This window comes from Sylvia atricapilla, chromosome 2 (genome assembly GCF_009819655.1).
Source record: "Sylvia atricapilla isolate bSylAtr1 chromosome 2, bSylAtr1.pri, whole genome shotgun sequence".
Classification (NCBI taxonomy): Eukaryota; Metazoa; Chordata; class Aves; order Passeriformes; family Sylviidae; genus Sylvia; species Sylvia atricapilla.
In genome coordinates, this window is record NC_089141.1 from 26043584 (window position 1) to 26067673 (window position 24090).

General features: G+C 39.4%; 1 protein-coding gene across 7 annotated transcripts; it reads right to left on the reverse strand.

Annotated features, from left to right (window-relative positions):
• Positions 1-647: 647 nt before the first annotated feature.
• KEL (Kell metallo-endopeptidase (Kell blood group)) lies at positions 648-23299 on the reverse strand. 7 transcript variants are annotated; one of them, XM_066341068.1, is made up of 19 exons: positions 22969-23296; positions 22719-22871; positions 17453-17594; positions 15929-16132; positions 15217-15341; positions 14152-14298; positions 13860-13922; positions 12663-12737; positions 12162-12307; positions 10794-10917; positions 10193-10303; positions 9074-9172; positions 8463-8540; positions 7911-8014; positions 6949-7059; positions 4813-4880; positions 4418-4575; positions 3514-3606; positions 648-2270 (listed from the first exon to the last, which is right to left on the reverse strand). In XM_066341068.1, the coding sequence occupies exons 2-19, from the start codon at positions 22734-22736 to the stop codon at positions 2094-2096; spliced, it is 2043 nt and encodes a 680-aa protein (XP_066197165.1). In that variant the 5' UTR covers positions 22737-22871; positions 22969-23296; the 3' UTR covers positions 648-2093. The 7 variants fall into 7 exon arrangements, with proteins under 7 accessions (XP_066197165.1, XP_066197163.1, XP_066197162.1 ...); XM_066341066.1 differs by having other exon boundaries at positions 12663-12851; positions 23035-23295; XM_066341065.1 differs by having other exon boundaries at positions 12663-12851; positions 22969-23295.
• Positions 23300-24090: the final 791 nt, after the last annotated feature.

Sequence of the window (24090 nt, forward strand, 5' to 3'; positions counted from 1 at the left end):
CTTTTTGAGAAACACAATAAATTTTCAGTAATTTTTTCTTAACCAGACTTCCCTTCTTGCACTTCCCATGTGTTCTTTGTGTAAAAACATCATAGCCAATAATAAGAATTAATTCAACTTACCAATTTCACCAGTGACCCTGTCTTTTAAACAGAATATTATTAAATTCAACATATATTGAAAGAACAAGGGGAAAAAAACCATATTCCAGGGAACTGTAACTACCCATACACTTAACAAGATTGAAACAAAAAAAGTTAGACTCCTCAAAATGCATACTGTTAGTACCTTTTGCTTTTTCTAAGCACAATCAACACAGAAGCCAAGTAGTCTCAGAACACTGAAATAATGTCTATATTATACACTAAGTGTTATGCAACTTTATTTGCTATTAGCATCTTTAAAAAAACCTATCTGGACATGCTGCTAGGAGAAAATCAATTGAATGAGTGAAGGGAAGGAGGAGTATACGCTGTTTAAATGGTAATGATAAGCACAACCCCAATTTTGTTATTTTTCATGAAGGTGAGTAAATCAAACTATTTTGAGGTATACTTATTGATTACTTGCGAAGTTAAACTAAGAGTGCCAGACAAGTTGTGAACAGTACAAATACAGAATAAAGAGACAGGTCAGATGATAAAGTGTTTGCAATCAAAGTAATTTTTTTTTTCAGAAGCAAACACTTTATTAATATTTCTGTTAATTAATGAAATCAAAATCTCTGAACAGTCCATTCTTGGAAAACATTTTGCTGTATTTGTCAGTACTTGAAAAGGATTAACACAGTTATTTTTAAAATGCTTACATTGATAAGGGATGTTTCCACTTGCCATCATGTATTACACAAACATTCCTCAGGCAGCCAATATAATAAGTAAAATAAAAATGTTCCCATAAACAAGAACAGTTTAAAGAGTATGTGAAAGGTGTAAGTATTTTGTATACTTATTAATATTGATCAGTTTTAGAACATTGGTATAAATTTTCTAACTATGAGAACCTGAAATAGATGTAATTATTATATTGCTCTTAAGGATGTACTTTAGGCACTTCTGCTACCCCAAATCATGTTGTTTCTTACTTTGCTTTTGCTCTAAAACAAATTAATACCTAAAATTCAATTTCAAGTAGAAAGTAAAATCCTGTAACAGCTCTACTCCTCCGCTTGAATGGTAAATATTTACAAATGTAGGGAGAGAACTAGGTTCAGGATCCAGAGAAGCTCTCGGAATTCTACTTGTTCAACCTTCAGAAAGTTCTAGAAACCTTTGTGACTCTCCCATACTGCATTCTCTACCATATCCTCAACCCTAGACACTAAAAAACAAGGATCTTGTTGGAAATGAAAGAGAATCTGTTCTCCGCTCTCCAACTACCCACCCATTAATGGGGATGCTTTCCTCTTTCCTCTTATCTCTGAGTTTTGCTGATGAAACAAAAACAGAGCAGTGAAGGCCTTCAGTAAACTTCATTTTTTAGTCACTTACCTTTCAGCCTATAAATTGTAGCCACTGAGTCTTTCCTAGTGCCTGTCTCCATTTATTATCAGAAGAGAAGGGGATTCTTCCCTCTCTTCTAAGTTAGGTGTGGTTTGCACAGTAACTTGGAGGACTTCAAGAGCTATTTTAAGTTATGAACAAGTCTTACAGCTCCAGTGTTGACCTGCCCTTTCAACAGGACTGTAAGGCTGCTGGGGAGACAAGTAAATCCACTGTAAATGGATTTTACAGGTAAAACAGGTAAATGCACTGTACATCCACTGAACAGAGGGACTAATAATGTCTTTCTGTTCACAGCTCCTCACAAGCCGCTGCCTACTAGAAACTGCCTAGTCACCTTGCTGCCCTGGGACTTGTCCCTGACATCTGGGACAGAGCACTGAGAGCCTTGGAGGAGATCCCTTCCTTATGAGATCAGTTTATGAATTTCCCTGCCATCAAATGCTGAGGAAAGGATAACAAGAAAAGGAAGGCAAAGGAGTGAGTAAAAGCTCCATGTCACCCTAGAGGCCCTGAGAAGACAGTCATATTTTATGCATCAGGCCTTCCTCTCTCTGGGATCACATCTCTCTTCCTCCTCTTCCATGTGCATTACCAGATGTGGCATTTGGTGTCTGGGTTCATGGGGGATCCACTGGGACATTGGAAGCTCTTGGAAAAGTCCTGGCTATTGCTGACAGGCCCAGAGACACGAAGTGGCAAGGGACTATGTGGGTCAATGTTCAGGGAAGACTGGAGCTTCTCTGGATCCTGGTGTCCACACATTGCCTGAAGGGAAGCAAAATAGAAAAGTCAGTTTGGCCGGAAGTCCTTGTGTGAACAAGACTTAGGGTTCCTCATGCCCCTGCACATGTCAGAGGGTACTGGAGTAAACAAAGAAATATGCATACATGGTTGACAACAATGGTCAGACTTTTGGATTGTTTTCCCTTTCCTTAAAACTTCCCTGTTCCATTTCACTCTCTAACAAGTCATCTGCGCTTTTTCTATACTGCATAGTCCAGAACACAGAAAATTTAGGCCACCCTGGCTAGGCTCGTGCAACCTTGGACTCTATCTAAAAAGGTAGTAAAGATGTCTCAGTGCCTAGATGCAGCTTCTTAAGTGAAATCAAAGACTGTGCAGCTACAAAGGAGAGCACTTACACAAAATCCCATTACTACTCTAGAGACTCAAGGGAGGATTATATGACTTTACTGATGTTAAACTGGTGATTCAAGTCTTCATTCTCATTATTTCAATCTTTTTTTATCAACAAATGATGCAGTATCTGCCATTTAGCCTCTAAAATGTAAATCTTGCCATCAAGACCAAATCAGCTGTTTTTTCACTTGCTGCTCTGACTTAGTAACATACAAAACTTCTTCCTTTGCCCAATTACAGTGAATTATAAGGATATGATTTTTTAAGCACAGAAATCCAGCCATCTATCATGAGGAACTTGGCAGCACAACTATGCATAGCTGCACAATTTACTGCAGCTTCCCACAGAAACAGCAAACTGTGGGTGCATGTACTTCTAGTTCTTTATCTCTAAATAACATCTGAAACTCTTTTTTTCAATGTCAGTTACTCAGAATGATATGACATCCAGCTATTCATCATGACAGAGAAGTGAATGAAGGAAGGGAGAGACAGATATATAACTTTTACAGTTAAATTTCACTTTCCATGAGTAAAATTGCTAACAGCAAAAAGAGTACTTGGAGGCTGTCAGTGAAGCCTGCTTTCCCTGACATAGTTGGTCCGCTATGACTTAATTTTGGTGAATTTCAGTGCTTTGTAAAAGATGCATTTGCAGACAGGCCTTTTGTTAGCTTTAAGATCCATAACAGGTTAGGAGCTGTAAATATGATTTTTAGCTTCTAAATAAGATTCTGGATCTCACAAAATCATTGCTTATTCTCAATTCTGTTAAGATGGGGGAAAGAGATTGAATATTGAGAAAGACAAACTGTAAGAGTATGGAAGAAATGGAGAGTGAAAAAGACACATGACTAGCATTCATTACATGAGCAAAACTGAGGTAGAAAAGTTGATCGTGTGAAAGTCCAATCTTAGGTAAATCCTTCTCTTTGTGCTTTTTCAGCCAATTCTTATAGGCCTGTGAAGAGATAAAACGGATCATTCTAAGTCTTCCTTAGACAGTATTGCAAGCTCATGTCTTCTGTCAATGAGATCTGTCAATCTAATATATACTTAATAAATTAGCAAGTTTGTATCTCTTTCCTCATTCTGAGGCTCTCTGCTGCTGACCATGCCCTTAATAAATTCAAAATAGGAGAATACAACATAATTACTTTCCTTACTATTTCAGATGCTACGACACAGATACTACCACACACAGTATCATAGGATGTGGTAATTATGCTATGAAAGAACGAAAATAATTTTCAAAACAAATGACAAATGTATGACTAAAAATCAAAGACTTTCTGCCTCTCAATGCTCTTCATGAAATAATTTAACAAGCACCATTTTAGACCTAGGGATCTCACACCATCCTCAGCAGTTAAACTCCTGAAGTACTGCACGAGGAAACAAAAAAATTCTCTCTAAAGTACTGCTGGAAATGTTGTTATGGAGTCATTTTACCACCATACAAAATTCTGTTTCATGTCTCACCTTACTTCCTCAAGTATAACATAAGCGTGTGTACAAAAGCATGCTTTTGTATGCGTGATATGAACAGGAAGTGAAGGTGGTGAAGGGGAGGAGTTGTCTTACATGGACATATAGAGGCTATGAGCAAAGCTTTGTGAGGAACCTCTCTCTGGACTAACAGAGGACATGCTGGGCTCATGCTCCACTGGCACAGGTATGCAAGAACTCTGGAACTGGAGTGGGATGTGGGAGAGGGGAGCACCAGGGCAATCTTGTGTGTCATGTAGAGAGAGGTAAGTAAATCACAGTACCTGGTAAGCGACAGCGAGCCCTCCAGTGTCAGCTGTATTCTCCAACAGTGTGAAGGTGCCATTGACATTAGAGCTGTAGCTTTCATACTGTTCCACCAAGCAGTCTATAGATGTTTGTAGTGCACTCCTGTTGCATGCAGGACAGCCCCCAGGCAACACTGTGTGGGGAAAAAAAGTCCCAGAAGTAAAGTTATTCATTGCATTCACCTGTGTTCCTTACATTAATCACTGATTCTTCCTAGTAGCCAGCAGAGACTGAAGTATGTTTTCTTTAAGTCCATCTACCTCAATAATATATGTATATAATGATGTAAGGATTAGGATTTCAGATCTTCTAGGGGGATGTACCAGAGGGACCTAGAAGTGTAAATGAAGACACTACAGCTAGTACCCACCATAATTATAGAATGAGTGAAGAATTTCATGTGCCATGAAGACCCCAATGGCTCCAAAATTCACAGCACTGAAAAATAAAAGGAAAAAATGCTTTTGGAAAGAAAAAAGGACATAGAAACATTCCTTATAGTCACTGAGCACAGTTGTGTGCATTCTGCTCTGGAACCATACAGAAGGACTTTGTATGTGTTGTCACTCAGGTGTAAGAAAGTGCAAATACATGTGTAAATTATCCTACCAATGCTTAAAATTGTACTATGGGCTTATTTTAGAGTATTTGTTGCTAATAAGCCATCATAACAATGAAGAGTCTATGAATGAGATTCTGCATTTATTAGCTGTAATGGCAAGTATTGTTGTTGATGTATGTCCCTATTGGACCTCTACTGTCTGAACTGGTGCACAAACAGCAACTACAATGGTAACCATACAAAAGCAGGAGGTTTGGAGAAGCAATCTTGCACCTTTCGTCTAGTGGGAAAGGATACATAAAATTGGCAAGGCAAATTAAAATCATGATGTTTTGACTGCAATTACTCTGATCTATCATTGGCAATCTTGCTACAAGCAAGATTCTAGGTTGTCCTAGAAACCTCCAGTAGCTCTTTCCAAATAGAATTTCTATGGTTCTACGCAATAAATTTACAGATACTCTCACAAGGAAGAGGACTCTCAAAATACATTTCCATTATATGAAATTATGGGCTCCTTCTTTCTTCCCATGCACAGATTAACACTGTTGAAGAATGACATTTTCGTACTAGATCATTATTCCATCACTGAGAACTCAGTAGGAGGTCTATAGTTGATAATTTATAAGTTTTACCCAGAGAAGCTCTGGATGCCCCACCCATGGAAGCTTTCAGGGCCAGGCTGGATGGAGGTCTGAGAAACCTGGTCTAGTGGAAAGTGTCCCTGCCCATGGCGGCAGGGCGGAACTAGATGATTCCTAGATGATATGATAGATGATCTATGATATCACAGATTATAAAGGTTCCTCCCAGCCCAAACCTTTTTCCAGTTCTGTGACTCTATAACAATTGTACTGCTTTGCTGAGCTCTTATTTTAAAAATTATCCTCACAGTCACCTGAATTGGATTTTGTCAGGAAAGTTTAAACTCTGAAGCATCATCTGAGAAAATGCTATTGTACCAACTCAACAAAAGCTGATAAAGTTTTACTTATCAGTCCACTCAAGTGAGGTGACAGTGAGAAAAATATACTTTACTAACACTGAATACAAAAGGAATAAGAAGGTATAGACTATTTTTCACAGAGAAAGAATATAGTGACATCCACTACTACTGCAAAAAATTCTTTTCTACTATTCTTTTGAGATGTCCTTTTCTTGGTACCATAATAAATTAAGTACTGCAAGCACTAGAAGACCACCATTGAGAAAATAATTACTTTTAACTGAAACATGTTTCTTTCGAACTTCAGCCTTTTGCCACAATGTGAGCTTATTTTTCAGTACAATGGTATTAGGACAAGTATGTATCCACTACAGGCAAAAAGGACATAGATTCATATGTTTACAGTCAACTGTTTTGAGTGCTTTTATTATCAGAAAAAATATTGCTTAAGAGATCTGTTGCATATGATGAAAGCACAGAAGCAGAGGAGTACAGTCTAGAGAAGTCTTGTTATTGCAGGGGATGACTCAGAGTTAAAAATTTTTTTGCTTAGTAGAAAGGGTTTCTTTAAAAAATGAGAGAAGAACTGTGATACATTTGAAAAAGACTTTTGACAAGAAGTTGCTCCGTAAGTCTCTTATTTTCTCTGGGTTAGATTTCAGGAATCCTTGGAATTTAGAAAATGAGAGGCAAAGGTGAAATGTCTTTTTTGCAGTTACACATGATTTCTGCCTCTTTGCTCTGGAGTAGTATCTTTGTTAGTTCAGTTTCACCTAGATTCTGATTTTACTTCGGCAGAGTCAATGATCCCTCTCTCTCAGAATGCATCAGGAAGTATCCATCTGGCTTTAGAACAAGCTGGGTTTTCCCCCTTTCCTGTGTCTTTCTAGGATACAGTATGAAGAAGAGTTTAAAGACAGACTGCCTGCTAAGACTCCTGCAAGCATGATGCAACCCAGGGACTACATTCAACTTGCACCTCTGAAGCCCCTCCATACCTGGGAAACTCCATGTGGAAAAAAGGACTGCGGAACATTCCAGCAGGGAAGACCACCATATGATGCCTCATTGAGTAGTATGAATGCACACTCCAGGGGTGCACATGCCAGCTAGAAGCAAAATAAAAATTAGAGAATGTATTAACTCCTTATCTCACACTTAGATCCTTTCCTTCACTGAGCTTGCAAAAACAGTTCAACTGTTCACACCAGGAAATGATGAAATTCACATTATCTAGAGTTACAGTTGTCTGAAGTAACTCTTCAATTGTTTACAGATGGTCAGAACTAAGAGCTTAGTTTTCATAGACATGAAGTGATTCTCCCTCACAATTTCCCTGTCAAGTAAATTAGGATCAGTAACTCCCTGTGAATAGAGTACTCTGCATAGAGTACTCTGCAGGAGGTGTAGGGCACTAAGCCCATCTATCAATGCTGCCTTTCTTCTGAAACATCCTATGTCCTGCCTTTGAGGTGATTCCACCAGCATTCCTGTCATCACAGTGCTTTGCTGTTGGCTTTGTTAGGAAGTCCAGCAGAATCAGCTATCCCCCTTAATTAAGGGCACATGGTCAAAAAAAGTGGGGTTTTTTTCAGGGATGTGGTGCCCTCTTCACAATGATGGGGTACTTTGGTAGCATTGCTCAGGTTCAGTGCAGGACAGACTGCCAGATTCAAGGTTTCTTTAAAGCAGGATGCAGCAATGCAAACTTGCAGCAACATTCAGAACTGGTGAAACCACACTCAGAGGTACTGAATCCAATTCTGCCACTGGCCTCCAACTGCCCTCCTCCTCTTCCACAGCAAAAGAGAGACCTAGACATACAGTTCTGAGTGACCTGCTCTAACTAATCCTGTTTTGAGCAGGAGGATTGGACTAGATGATCTCCAGAGGTCCCTTCCAACCTCAGCTGGTTCACAAGTATGTGATTCTGCTTTTCAGATTGCTCTATCTGACTTACTTTTTCTGTGGGTAATGCTGAAGGAGCTTCAGGTAGGAATTTTCCCTCAGTATTTTCAAGCAAGCCACCACATTGAGGAAAAAAGTGTCTTCATTTATCTCCAGCTGAGGGAAGAGACGGAATGTGACTGTCATGGGGCATAAGTGAGAAATGAATTGAACAATTGAGAAAAGGAAAAACTGAGAAAAAGAAAAGTCCCATAGATCAAAAAAACAGTTAATCAAAAGAGAAAACAATTAGATACTTGAATTTTTTTCTCTCCCAGTTCTGAAGACCTTCAATTTAAGATATGACAGGAATGCTATCTGAAGGCCAAACAGAATATACAAACAGGTAAAAAATTACTTCTATCTGGCCAGCCACTCTAAATAGGAGACAGTATAAGCAACAATACAGAAGCAACAGATGAAGTTTCTCTGGTCCCATATGTTCCCAAAAAATGAGTAGGAAATGTGCTCCAAAGGTCATAGCCTCTTGTAAGCAGACAAGACAGCAGTTGATAGAGGTAAACTGCCAATAATAAGGCAGGCATGTTTACATTATATAGCTCACATTCTGGTATTCCAGGTTCACTTTGTCAGTCTGGAGTATGTGAGCTGGATAACCAATCTCCACTTGTAGTTTGGATACCTAAAATAATAACAAACAAACAAACAAACTTGATTAGTAGGAGGCTTTACATTCTGCAAGTCCTTTTAAAGGCTATTTCTAACCAATGTTAGCATGATCTTTGAGTCAGCCTTTCAGAAGGACAGCTACTCTGTTTCAAGAAGATATCTTGTCCTGCTGCTCTGCTTTCTCAACTCTGTGACTTGAGGTCTAATGTTCTGTTATTTTTCTTTGTATTGTCTTCTGCCATTCAGCTTCTTACCTTTTAACCTTACTAGATGTATAAACTTGAATTGTATCTCAATAAAATTAATTCATACTATTCACGGACAGACAAAACTTGAACTTCTCTATGCTTAGATATCAGTGTATGTACCCACGCATTCTGGCACTTATAAAACCACCTTCAATTTTTAGTATGAATAAGATATCTATTTAAGACTCTGTGCCTGTAGAAGCAGGTAGGAATACATCAAGGTGCAGGTTTTTCCCATTCCTTCCCCAAAGGCTTCAGGGAAAGGAAGGCCTCAGTAATTTCTGCCTTCTGCACGCACCAAGGCTTTAGCGTCTTGGCGAGTCTCCTCATCCATCCACTCCACCTGATCCAGGCGGTCACAGAGGGCATCTTGGATCACAGAGAACATCTGCTCAGCCTGCCATGGAGAAAAGAAGGCATGGTCACAACTGCACAAAAACACTGTTCACTCTTAGCTACCATTTTCCCATGTTCTAGCAATTCAACCACAGAATAGCTGGGAGAAAATTCCATTTTGAGTGTGTATCATGAAAGAGAAGATTTCTGTGTCTACATTTATTTAGTCTTAAGTTATTTGGCATACAGTTTTTCCTCACAGTGCTCACCATTCTTTCCCACACCTTTTCATCTGGCCTCTCATAGTAGCTAATAGGGAGACAATTCCTTCTCATTCAATAATGAGTAATTTCCACCCTTCCTGAGCAAAGTGAAAATTCAGTATCCACAAGTATTTCTTGCTGGTGTCTTCCTTTCCGAAGTTATGCCAATCTGAGTCAAGCCTTCTCAAAGTTATGTTTTATTCATTAAAATCTATGCTTCACTACACATATTCTTGGTTTTCCCATTAGCTTTTCTTAGTGTTATTTACTCTTGCCACTTTATAGACTTCAAACTATTTGCTAAACCTGGTGCTACACTCTCTCCTTAAAAGAAAAAAGAACTCTGACCATCACAGAAGGAAAGAAAAAGAAATCTTTTCCACACTGCAGGCAGTTGCTCTTTTTACTGTGGATCCACTCAGAATGTCTTCATACAATTGCTTAGTATCTTTGCAATTGAAAATTCTATTGAGATATATCACATTGGTGATGAATACTGTTAACACTGTAATTCCAGGAAGCATACAGAGATTGCATGCATTTGTAGGACTGTCATAGCTATTGGTGCTGCACATATGACTTTTTTAACAGTTGAGACAAAGATGATACCTGGCATTTAGCACTGATTATTCTAGAATCACACCAATGTCTTGTTCTGACATATTCCCCAAAAAGGAGGGGAAGTGCATAAGCAGAGGAACAGAAGGTAGGAAACCTACAGATCATTTTGCTGCCTCAATGTGGTCTTAAGGTGGCATGTCAAAAAAAGAAAGGGGTGAAGCTGAACTCTGCTTGGGGTTAAGATGATGAATACCTACAAATTTCTTGGTCTGCTCAGGGAAAATTTCTTGCACAATCATCTTCCCTAGAACTGGCTCAAAGAAAGAGCTGGTATCAGTCAAGCACTTCCTCCAGCGCTCAGCTGGGATCTGTAGGAACAAAGAAGTAGAGACACATGAGAGTGAGGACAAAGAACTAGGAAATTAGTAAAATTATATATAGATGTGTGGACAGTAGCACTGTCTAAAAGTTACAGCAGTGAATAAGTAATGTAGTTCTATTTAAGCTACTGCAGTAAACATTTCTAGTAAAACATTAATTTCCTTATGATTTACTCCACTTACTTTCCCACAAGATGCAGATTCGTATGTCAGCAGAGAAAGACCCATACAAGAAAGATGACCATCAATATATTTTTTCCTACACCATGATACAGTACACTCAGCTCTCTAAACTTCTGAGTGTCACACCTTTCTTTTGCAAAAAAAAGAAGCATTTAATGACCATGGGAGAGTAGTTTTTCTCCCCAAATTTAAGAAACTCCATCCATCTAAGGTATCAAGAGAGCATTCAGAAGGCATTACCTACATTGTTCAGCTGCTGGGGAGGTTGAAGAAGCTGATAAAAAGGCTAACTCACCATTGTAGATCCCATTTTTCCATAAACTATCTTGTACAGCTCCAGGCGTGCATCTTGGAAATGGCTGTCAAGGGCTGGGGAGAGATTCCCAACCAGACAAACAATCATATAAATGTGAAGGACCCTGTAGGCAGAAGATTGAAGGCTGGTCACCATAAACACAGAAGTGGGGCAAGTGTCAGAGGAGTAACTTGAGGCAGAGAAATCCTAGGAACATGAACAATGACAACAAAGTACTCCGAATGGAGTACACCTGGGGCTATCAAAGGAGGATGATTGACATGAATTGACTAAAGAAACTCCCCAAAACATTGTGGAGACTTAAGGGGTAACTCCCTGTTGGGGCACAGGATTCTTTACGGGAATTTGGAGGATACTTTTTAGGACTGGGTGAAACATATTGAATATTATGAGAGGTCTGTGGAATTATGTAAGATTTATGATTGCATGGTTATGGGAAAGACCATAGGCAGGGAAAGGGAAGGATCATAGTGGATTGGGAGAACATATATGGGAAAATGGAGAGGAAAGCTGGTAGGAGGGAATGGTTGAATGTAAACTTGGACTTGGACTGAGCCCTGCACATGATAAACAGGATATGTCCTCTTATCTTATTAAATGCTATTGTTAAGTAATATTCCACTCACTGTGTGTGAAGATGGAACTGAATTCTGGAGAGATGACCAGTCTGGGAGTTGACTACTGGAAGGACTTTGGATCCAGCTAGCCTCTGGAGAGAGTAGCAGTCTGAGAGCTGGCTACTGGAAATACTAGTGGTTGGGGACAGCTACTGAAGAGACCTGATAGTACAGGTGTGTTTGTAGCAGGAAGACATCAGAGTACCAACAACCAAAGTAGGGCTGCAAGACTCAGGGGCTCATATATTCACGTGATACATCCAAGTGGACACCAGGAGATTTTGGCCAGCTTCTTGACAGACTGAATACCCAAGCCCAGCTACTGGAGTAAGCCACATCAGGCGTGTGCACACATATTCCACCAGTATACACCAATCCTGATCAGCTGGAGCTGAGGAATAGAATCAGTCTGGGTTCATGTTGGTATGAGTGCTATAGGTGGATGGGTGCCAGTCAAGACACTGTGTTCCCTTTCTGTGTGGCACACATAAATTATATTATATGTGTGTTCATACATGGTGCATGCATATGCAAACCTCTTGGGAATATATATGTTAAACCATAGCAGTGGCCAAATCTGTGGATATAAAGCCACAGCAACCTTGCAATTGTTACACTGCTGGATTCAGCAGCCTCTAATACAGCAGCCTCTAAGCTATTAAATTTATGGTTTTTGAAGAAAACATTTCTTAGGGCATGAAAAACTGCAACCATAGATATTGACTCCTACCTTGTCTTGTGCCACTTCTCGATGAGCTGTGACATGTTGCTTAAGTAATCCATGTCATGCACTGCAATTGGCTGAGAGAGGTTCATTGGCACAGGATGGAAGACAGCCTTGAGACATGCCAGCCAGTCAATAGCAGGTGCCTTTTCCTGCAAGTGAAACAAAGCTTGTATGCTGAACTATGATTCTAAACTGGCCCACAAGAAATAATAGGGAAACCAGGAAAGCCTTCCCAATACTGTTAAGTTGAAATGTTTCTATAATATGCATCTTGAAGAGGAGAAGTGGCTTTTTTTAAAGGTAATTTGTACTAGAGTTGTGGGTCTGAAAAATCTCTGTCAGTTAAAGACAATAAGTAACTGGGTTATTTAAAGCTCAACAGGCTCCAAGTGTAATTTGCAAGACAATGGCTTTTAAACTCTTATCTCTTTTGATCTGGATCTTCAGAATGAAGACATGAATGCCACGTGTAACTGTGTTGCTCAAGCTTTAAGGCACAGATACCTGTAGCTCCCTAATGGTGGTGCGATAGAACAGCATCCCCCTCTGCTGTCTTTTCTGCAGTGGAGTGACAAATCGCTGGAGGTTAGAGATGAAGGACAAGGTCAGGGAAAAGGAATCAGGAGGACCATCCTCAGTCCTTCCAAGTAGGACCCCCAGTTTCTTCAAATACGAAAGATACACACGGAGAACCTGCAATACAGACCATATGACCAATGGAAGATACATGACTGAAAATTAGTCACTCCATCCGTCTGTCCACCCATCCATCCCTCCACCCACCCATCCATCCATCTTCATCGTGTAAACTTCAGCCTTTCAAAACTACTGCTGACCTGCCCATCCCTAAAACTGTCTTTTTGCTGCAACATCTCTATGTAACTATTCATGTGGAATACACTTTGCCAAGTACATCTCCTCTCTCAGTGAAGAACACTGAATTCCCAAAAGATTATTTTTCTCACAGCTCACAATTATTTCAAATACTAGAATCACTTTAGAGATGTAAGCCTGCCATCTCTAGAGTCAGAGGAGAGAAATTCAGTGATATAATGAGCCAGTATTTTAATGAGAGAAAATGTGAACTTCTTTTTTCTATCTTCATGAGGTTTCAGAGGAATGCTTGTGATGGCTCAGGGGTTTTTTTGTTTGTTTTTGTTTTTGTTTTGAGGACTTTTCTGAAGTACTCAGATTGAGAAACTGACATAATTCAATTTTTATGAAGTTCAGAAATTACAAAATTCATTTTGTTACAACATCCCAAGGTCAAAGAACTTGTTGCCCCAACATATGTTCAAACACTCTAAAATAAGCTTAAAAATGCTAACTATCCCTCCCTAAAATACACAAATTTTGTTATAAAGCCTTATTTTGGACAAAAACATTTTTTAAAAAACATTCATTCAAGGCAGAAACTAAAAGGAAGTCCAGGTTCAAACTGTTTAGCAAATAGAAATTAAATCGTAATTATTAAATTCTGTTTCTACATTAGAAGTTTTAAACCTGGCATCTAAAATTGGTTACATTTTACAATCTATCCTTTGGAAAAGTTGACTTTCATAAAAAATTCTTTATGGATGCATTTTCAGAGGCCACTGACCGTAACCCATGGAAACAGACCACTCTGAACCAGGAGGCAATTCAAGGAGATCCCTGCATCAAATAGCTATTTTTACCTTTCTTCAGCCTCTGATATGTTACCTCAAGATAATTTTTCTCTTTGAATTCACTCTCAAGTGGAATATCAAACTCAGGATGGTCAATCTGCAAAAAGGAATAAAGGAAAAAGATTATTTTCAGAAACAATGCAAATGTGAGGATATTTTGGTAATTTCTGTATCATGGAATTTGAAATGCTCTTAACTTGCTTTTACTTTTGGAAAATGTTTACTAAGTTCTTCAGAGAAAGACATAGGCTTAACTTGAGCAAGCTTTGGTCTGACTCTTCACTCACAGTACTTCCTCAATAATGCTCTTTCTTTAGCACACTCACCTGAATAACATTGGTCTCGGGGTCAAAAGGACTAGGTCCCACATGGACTCTAAAAAACGGAAAGGTGCTGTATCTGCTCATGAGGACCTGAAGAGTTTCATTAAAATCTTTTGTTTCCCCCACACCTGTGTTATGCCATCCACCAACCTAGAGAAAGACAGAAATGCTGCAAGTGAGAAAAACTGGTTGGATCCGTATTTATAATTTGTTTTATCTTCTACACCTATAAGCTCAGTCATTCTTATAACTGAGAAGCAACAGAGCAGAAAGCACCAGAAGTGCTCTACATACCCTGCTGGCTTTAAAATGACCTGACACTTTCCCTTAAGCAAAGCAATGAACTGCAAAATTACACAAGGAAAAAGGAATTGTAATTAGCAACAGAGTAAGGTGTGCAGGAAAAAAATGCTGGATAAGCAAAAGACAGGAAATAGGTCTCATTTTCCTAAAGCCATCCAGAAGGACAAGCAGAGGTCAGTGATTACAGGTCCCACCTTCCTGACAAGCAGATTCACAGGTGGGCCTGTAGTCACCGTTTCTTTTGCTGGAAGGTTCTGCATCCACTTTTGATACAGGACATATATGCTCTTTGCTGGAAGGAAGATATCCAGCCCTCCCTGGCACCAAAAGGAGTCTCTCAGAATGGAAAGAGAAGGATTTTCTCCTTTAAACAAGCTCTTCTGGAAGCCTTGACTACTGATCATGTGGTTTTAGACACAAAAATTTCATCCATTTGCAAGGTGTTCCCCATTCTGTGAGTCAGATCCTACTGAACTAGACTTCTGAGATTAAACATGACCCCTCTTTGCAGACTTGGTTTTTTTACCATCCTTAAGTAATAGATAAGGTTATGAGGAGAGATTCAGCTATCTGATGTCAGAAAATCAGTTCTTGAAATAGCATTTAAAGCTTGATTTCTCACTTAGAAGTTATGCTGTCAACCATGACTAGGGTCAGAGTGTACAAAAGCTGTATCAGGTAGGACTGTATGACCCCACCTGCCCACTTTCCTTCTTCCTGCAGAAATTCTTTTCCTGAGGGAGAGGAAACAGCACAAACATTCACCTGATTTAGGAGGTCCTTCAGTGGCTGAGCTCCTTGGGATTCTATTCGTTCAGTATCCATGCAGGAACGATAAAATTGCATTGCTTTCTCATTGGCTGAGCCTCTTATCCCAAACTGTGGACTTTCTGAGAGAAAAAAGTAGATTCAAAATTTTAAAAAGCAATTTAAAAAGTAGTTGAGACGGCATTAGAGCAGAAAACAGTTTATGAAAATGCTGTACTTTTATCCAGAACATTTCAACTAACACAGTCACACTTCCCACAGTGACCCAAAGCAAGGGACCTTTTAGCACCATGACTCTTCTTGCTGAGACCAAATATATGAGTTTCTTTGCATGGAAACAGGAGCACAAGGGGAAGCTGGTGAATATCTAGGCTTCAGTCCCCCATGGAGACAGGACACATCACCAGAGGGCACATTCAGACTAACACAGCAACAATGGCCTACTTTGACAAGGTAACATGGTCTGGGTTGCTGTCAGAATTTTAAAGTGTGGCTTTCATCTAATACGCTTGGCAAGAGGAACTAAACTGTTTAAAATGCAGCTACTGTAACATGACATGCTAAAAAAATAAATCTGTACCTGTAATGATAGAAGAACGAAGAGAGGGGACTCAGTCCCTGTTAGGAATGATTGTGCTCTCAGTTACTACTATTGTCAGCTCTGACCGAGGCAGATGCCGAAGGTAACACACCAATCGTCTGTCCCTACCTAAGAGCCTTTTCAGGATCAACAGGTTTTCTTCCAACAACACATCAAATACATTTAGTAATTCTTCTCTAGTTCTGCTTGACCGTTTGCCTTCCCATCTGCCACAGGCATATTTGTAGAAGTTCTCACAGGGGTTTACAGTGTCATTCCTAGAATTCAGAAGTCTTTCCAACACAGCAGGATCTGACTCAGCATCACAGGATCCTGAAGAGGAAGTAAATAAGACAGAACTGAGAAGTGACAGTGGAGAGTGAGAACAGATCCAAACAAAAATCTTTTAGGGGACATTTACCCCAAAAGACTTAATTTTGGTACAAGCTCTTTTGCATGCAGTGTTGAATTCCTTGCAAGGTATTGCTGAATATGGGAGAAGTGTGTTCTCTCTTTCACATCCCAGGAAGACTGTCCTCTGTTTGAACTATCTTGGCAGCCACAGGTTGGATTATTCTGCCTTCTCAGTGTCTTTCCTCTGAATCAGACTAATTTGGCCACACAGTAAACAAGAAGCAACTGATGGTGTCAATACGTAATGCAAGAGAAGGACGTAACACAGAGAAAGTAATTAGGTAAGATTATAACATGTTTTTTTCAAGCATGGGAAACATTTCTCAGCAACGATATTTGTCAAGAGAGGACAAGGATCATTCTAGAATATCTTCCTTTGCACTATAATTTTCTTTTTCTAAACTGCTTCAAATTGCTGGGTATACATTGCCGTTTTAGGTCAGTACCTTTTATCAGCATCAGATCAGATAAATTATTTACTGAAATAATTCACTTGGAAATCAAGGCAAGATTTCCCATACTATGGATTCAAAGTTGACATGGGAGAAGGTAGGCAGAGTGGAAACTGACTAAATCTAAACAGTTTTTTCTTGGTCTCTGCAGTGAACTGTCTCCAATATATAACAAGAGCTAAAGAAAAAAGCTAGGTAAAGATTCAACAGTGCTTATTTTGGAACAGAGAATATCTCTATCCACCAATATAAATTCACCTTCTGTATCGAACTTTTTATATGCAGATACATTCACATGGACCATTCTGCAGATAGTTCTTTAGAAAATTTGGAAGGCAAATTAATGTTTCTGGTCCATACTCACAGCTTCTCCATTAGCAAGATACTCTGACTTTTGCCCTGATCTGTGCTAGAAAACCAAGACTAAAGTCAGAGATAGAAAGGCAAAGGAGGAGCTCCAAGTCTGGAGATTCAGATTCAATTCAGTTTCTTGACTACAGAGAGAGATGAACACATTGACGAGGTGCAATACAATGCTGTTCTCCCTCAAAACTGGGCACAGGCATATTAAATAGCAGGCAGAGGAGGACAGTCCCCACTGTGACTCAAGGAAGAGGTAGAAAAATGTACCTTTTTGACAAAAGGTGTTATGATTCTTGGAGGTTCTGAAAGCCTGGTTCTTAATAGTGGTATTAAGTTTAAAACATAGTGGAGGCAGGTAAAAGAGAAAGGGATCTTAAAAATGGAGTGGATGAGGAAGAATGGAAAAGGATATCTCATATTATACCTAGAGCACAAGTCATCACGAGGTAGGTGATAAGCAATGTAAAGCCAAGGAGAGTACTGAGAAGAAGTGCACACAGAAGTAGGCTTTTCCCCTGAAGGCATCGTTCTTTCTTTGCACCTGTTCTCAGCTCCTGGTCACTCGTCTGAAGAGACAGAAAAAAACGAAGAAAGAAAAATTCATATTAAGGTTAGCACTAATAACATTCTCCATCTCCCACCTAATCTACTAGAAAATCATTCACAGGACTAATGCCAAAACATCAACAGTCATCCAAGTCATCTACATGACTGTACTCCCACGGGCTTCCTGACTTTCTTCATTTCCCTGTTTTTTGAAGCTATACCTGTTGCACGGTGTTATGAATTACTCACTGAAAATCCAGCTTGCTATGAGGAGACTTGTCCCTCCGTGGTTCATTCTGGCTTATGGAATCATCTTGCATAAACTTCCTGAAGATACCAAAGCCTTTTTGAGTCTATAAAGCTAATAATAGGATGGCTAGGACTGGTGGTTCTTTTTTTCTGCCAGAGTCTGGGAATCTGAGCACTAATTTCAGATCTCTCCTCAAGAAACAAAGTACTGGATCCTAGTCCACATCCTAAGCCCTCTAGTCCAGTTCAAGTGAGAGAAAAGATTTGCTCTATTCTACAAACTGGAGTAAACTGTAAATTGTTGAGATGATTTTATGTACAGACAGGTTTAATCTCACTTAAATTTAGTTCTGTTCATAATCTAGGTGTGTCTTTTTAGTCTGTGGAACAGGCTAGGGACCTAATGAGGACAGATTTTGTTTTAGGTATCTGTTTTAGGATTAGCTGAAGCATTCTCTGGAGTTACTTGTCCTTTTCTCTGTTGGCTGCAAAGGAAGCTAGATTACTATTATAGGATACACCCCTAATACCTATCTGGATATAGTTGGATAAGATGACATTTTCTTTCCTTCTGCATACTTTGATGTACATAAGACTGGAGAACAGCACTTTATGAAAGAACAGACACAGGAATGCATGCTGGTAATATATAAGGAAAGGGAAAGAATTGAAAAAAAATGAAAAGTGGAATGACTGAATAAGAGTATATGGTGAGAAAAGGGAGGCAGAAGGAGGAAAAAACACAGAAGATAATGGAAAACCTTAGCTGTAGCAAGCAAGGAGAAAATCTCACAGCTGTGGTAGCTGATGGAAGTGCTACTGGGAGGGTCCTACAAGTCACCATCAGGGCCTGGCCTGTACTGTCCCCACAGGCTCAAGTTTAGCTCCCTGTTCTATCCTGCTTCTTTGATATAAGAAATTTGTTTGAGAAAACCTGTCAGTCCTTGGATCTCTTTAAGGAAAGGCAAGAAGCAGCCTTAGTGCACATGTCCAATTCTTCACTTGGCTGTTGGCAGCTCTCCTGCGTGGTCTCCATCCGAGCTCTGCTGCAATGGCAGCCCGTGCCTTTGTCTGGACAGGCATCCCATTGATCTGGATCCCTACCATCAGCTACAGACTTGATCCTGCAGGTTTGCCCTTGGACCTGCCTCCTCCCAAAGGACTTGCCTGGCAATCTACACTCTTAGTTGAGCCTGGGCACTCTCACCAGGCCTACCTGACACCCCTCATGCCTATGCTGGGGGGTGCACTTTTTGCTTTTTAAGTCATCGCCTCTTGCCTGCCTTGTCATGACTCTTAGGTTCCAGATTTTCATCTCTTCTTCTGCCTTTGCTGCTCCCTTAAACACTAAACTGCATTTGGCACTACACTCAGTATCTATGTTCTTAGCCACAAAACCAGGAAACACAGATCTTGACAAAAATAACAAGAAATGGAGCAAAATCTTACAGGAATTAAGCATGTCACAGTATATGCCCCTTCACCTAAGGGAATATTAAGGAAATTAACAAGTCTGTTGTTAAACATCTGGACTAATATAATCTGTACAATTCTGCAAAAAAACATTCATAGAAGAGAAAACAAAAAAACCAAGCAATAGAAAAACAGACCTAATAATTTTATAATCTTTCAAACATGCATTTTTTCAATCTTGAATAAAAGCCTTTGAAAGGCTTACTCACCTCCTGGAAACTACTAACAAGAGTTGAATGCCTATTGCTTTTCTCCTTTAAAATCCTATTCTCTTAATTTCTTCAGGCAGGATACAGAACAACCAAATGGAGAGCAAGTACATACAAGTGACATTAGAGGTTGCTAGGTACAGAACATGATCATACTGGCAAAGTGCAGTGTACAAACTACAAAGGAAGAAATCCAAATTCTTTTCATAAGTCTCCGTAGCAAAACACTTGTTTTACTCCTGGAGTAAGAGAGTAAGTGTCAGAACAGTATGGCAGGGAAGCGAGTGAAAGAAAATTAGCTTATCTGATAAAGGAAATAGAAAAACTCTTTTATGGCATGCAAGCTTTCAGATCTCACCGTTTAGGAAAGAGTGAATGATTTACATTCACAATTATCCTGACTTCCCTGTTGCAATAAACATCTTTCTTTTCACATGGAAAATCTGGTCTATTCCTATTCCACTAAATATAACAATTTTGCCATTATTTGGTTTCATGTTCTCAGAAACATCTGTTTCTCTCTTTTGAGTAATAAATGGCATGACTGTGGAGATACTAACAAGAAATTGGTATTTCAAGACTGTCAGTGCAAGTTCTTATGAATTTTTGGTTAACAGTCAGCCTATTTCAGGCCTATGCATGACGTTTATTTTGAAATGTAAAATGCATCAAATAGCAGATTTAAAAAATTTCTAAGAGAAACAGCACTGCCGCCCTCAAGTCTCTGTTGTGAAACAGCTAAAGAAGTACCTGGCTGAGAGCAGCATGCCCAAAATAATAATAGCATAGTAGCACAAAAAGAATAATAAAAAAATAACAAAAATAGTAACAGCACAAAAGAAATTACAGAGGAATGGAAATTGGTTGTGGACCTGTATGTAGAAACTGGATTATGGTCTGTGTTATGTGAACCATAAGATAAAAATTGTTCTTCAAACACTTCAGTAATAAATGCCTTTCTAATCTTGCCTCTGTAACTGGGGTGAGATTTGAGAGAAATTGTGGACCTACACAAACAGAGACAAAAGTGGAGGGCAGTTATATTTAGTTCTCCATTATGTTTTTTTCATGAACAGCTTAAACAAATCTAGGCAGACAAATACCTGCTTTTTCAGTACTCTTACACAGATACTGACCCAGGCAAAATCCCTGTCAGGCTCTTGATCTAGAATGAACTTCACTTCTATGCCACAATGCATTAAGCAGCTCACAGGCACTAAAATACAGATCCTTTCCTAAAGCAGTGATTCTTGGCCAAGGCAGAAGTGTGGATTTAACTAGATGGACCCAGAGGTTGCATACCAGCACTTCCAGGGAACAGGATGCAGGAACATTATATAGCTTACAGGAAGCAGCAGCACTTAATTGTGGTATGTTTTGAGACCTGCTTGTTTCATCCAGCATCCAGCATGATCCATATAAAGATACAAGTGAATGGTTTGAACAGGCCAGTGGAAAAGGATAAAAAGGCTTCAACCTCTGACAGGGCTCTTACTTATGGGTGAGAAGAATAATCAGTATTAGCATAAAGATGAATGCAATTTCCAGCACACTTTCAGTTCTTTCATGTTTTTAAGCATGTGCAAATGCTCAAATTTAAATGGCTTCACTATAGCTAAGTGAGAACAAATGGCTGTAAAATCATTAAAAGACAAATTCTAATAGTTGTAAATTATAAACATTTATAACTTTAAATTAATGTACTATATGAATCATCTGATTCAAATGCAAGCATGTCTTAGGATAGCAGAATCATGACAAGTACTGTTATCACTAAAGCAAGAACCGTTTGATGCAACTAAATCAGCCAAAGAATTTGATTTTGCTTCAGCATCTCCTTTCTGTTTGTGAGCCATTCCTGAGTTCTGAAGGGAGGTTGAAATTACTCCAGCTAGTTCTTCCTCACCTTGCATTTTCACAGTGTTTAATGCTATTACAGAAAAAGAAGCGTCTAGTTTTCATGAAAAGAAAGTAAATTACAATAAAGAGATCAAAGGAAAAGAGAACTGAAGTTATTTTTCATTACTATTTAGGGGTATTATTTTAGGGGTATTATTTTTCAGGCAGTAGATTATTCATGAATTACTGACTCTGGCTGTCACCCAAATTGTGCTTATCACATTACTCACATGGATGGCATATTTTCAGACTAATGCACCAGTATCACAGAACCCTTCATTTTCTTAAATTTATCTTTTGTCAGCAAATTATTTAAGCACATAAATTGAGCCCATTAAATGCCATTTGAGAAACATTTTTGCCTGTGTTTGAAATAGAGTACCTGCTCATATGAAATATGAAACAGAAATGTTGCTGAATATATTCTGGAGTACTGAAATTGTAAAGCAAAACCATGGCCAAAAACTAAAATTATGATCACGGTTTGATCTTCATCACATAGAAATTTGGGAAAGGATATACAAAACAAACATTTCTGCAAATTCTTCAACTAAAAAAATGCAGACAAGATAGAGATAACTGACTGTTTGCATTACAGCCACAGTCACACTGAACAGATCTCAATGTAAGAATACACACGCATTTCAATGTTTGTATTATTTAGCGACACAGAACACTACATTTATCTCTGTTGCCCTTGAATGTTTTGTACTTTTTAGCAACCTTGAGCTAACAGTTCAGTTCAGTGCAATTTGTCTGTAAATATGCAATTAAGACTTTGCTAGCTATTTATATAAGACATCAAAGCAGAAAAAGGACACCACGCTACACGGGAAGCAATTAGGCTCACCATGTCATTCTCACATTCCAAAAACTATGCCTTGCTTATCCATAACTACTTGTGGGGGTGGGGAACTGCACATTTCTGCGTAAGTACTTTCTTATAATACCTTGATGAAAAAATGGAGATAGAATAAAATACGTCATTATTATTGTTATTATTGTTGTCGTTGTTGTCATTATTACTACTCCTAATAGTTTTACTATTACTAATTGTTGGTCGGTGCTTCAAACAGTTCTCAGAATGTCCATTAGGGTGACTAACAGGAAGGGCAAGAACCACTAAATCATCACACCATATCACAAATCATTAATTCTGAGATCCGGACAAGACCTTTCTGGATACAAACTGTCAAAAACTCAACTGCCCTGGTTCCCCAGGGCAACAAGCAGTGTCGCTATGAAAGGGGAAGGAAAAGAGAGGTGTGCAAAGAAGGTCGCTCAGCAGATTGCAAGACAGCCCCGTTTCCTTACCTGTGGAAGAGTGCTCATGCTTGTCACCGAGCAGGCTTTGCTCCTGCAGCTACCACAGTTCTGAGCTCTGTTTACTTGGTTGCTATCAGTCTTCTGAGCCCACACACTCTGCTAAGTTTGGAGACAATCTCTTCTTCCCAGCTTGGCTGTTTGCTGTGGGGAGGAGAAGTGAGAGGAAAAGCTCAGAAACAAACACCCTTAAGGAAAATGGGAGGGAGGGAAATGGTGTTTCTTGCAACTCTCCACCCACCTTCTTAACACCTTTACTCCTCATAAAAGGATTTTTTTTTTTCTCTTCTGTGTCTCTGTGACCCACCTGCCTTTCTGTCTCTTGGAGATCCACCGAAATCTTTTTGAACAGAAATATGTGATTCTCTATCTCCCTCAGCCTCTTCTCAGCTATTTGCTGTTTCTTTTCTCTCCAGCAGCCTCACTATCCTGCCCACCCAACAAGCCTGTTTTGGTCTGATATTCTCCCTGCCACTAGCCTGTTTCAACCTGCCGCTGCCTTGGGGCCCGCAGGCTTCTGCCTATTGCTAGATAGTGTGGGCTAGGGATCCTGGTGCTCCTCCTCCCACGAGGAAAGGCCAGGGTGCTGACTTGCTGCTTGCTCTCTCTCTCTCTCTCATATCTGCACCCTAGTGTCCATTCAAGGGGTGAACACATCTGATTCTTTCTCTTTTCCATTAAAAGGCATAGAAAAAAAAATTCATTAATTACTGATTCCGTTTACAGTCGTTCATTGTTTTTCAGGAGAGGCCCAGCCTGCGTGTCTTTGCTTATTTAAGGAGATATATAGGGAAGATTTGGGAGGGAGGTTTCTATGCTGTGAGGACTGGGAACCCGGATTAGTACTCTGAGACATTAAAAAGTAGGAGAGTGAGACACTGGGATTTGAGACCTTCTCAAGTGGCAGCTGTGAGCTGAGAGAGGTAATGGGGACCAGCTTGGTGTCAGCTTCCAAAGTGCTTGAAACAAGCAGAACACCAGGATGGGACTGTTTGCCTCCCCAGGTTGCAAGTCTCTGAGGGGAATATGATATCTCAGTTCAGTAGTCTGAAGATAATTTGGTATCTGCTCAGTTGTTCAGAGCTTCTATTAACCTGATTTTCCCCTGTTTCTATAGTGCTTGCATAATTTAACACTCTACTATCACAACACATTTCTTATTTGGCTGAAACCAGTTGCTTACTCCCAGTTCTTTTTAGCTTTCAGCTTACTGGTAGCTATATACTTCTGTTTACCAAACAGCTCTAAGTACAAGGAAGTAAAAAAAGTCATTGCATACTGACAAAAAGGTTTCCTACTGACCTTTCTTGTCTTGCAGTGTGTCACTTCCCTTCACCTTAACATCAGAACCCATTTTTGCAAA

Bases quoted from the DNA above. Each gene is read 5' to 3' on its own strand.
- KEL (XM_066341066.1), bottom strand. The intron at 10,304-10,793 runs GTGAGTTAGCCT...TTGTTCCTACAG, and splicing joins GAAAAATGGGATCTACAATG to ATCCCAGCTGAGCGCTGGAG. The intron at 4,576-4,812 runs GTGGGTACTAGC...TTCCCCACACAG, and splicing joins TCACTCATTCTATAATTATG to TGTTGCCTGGGGGCTGTCCT.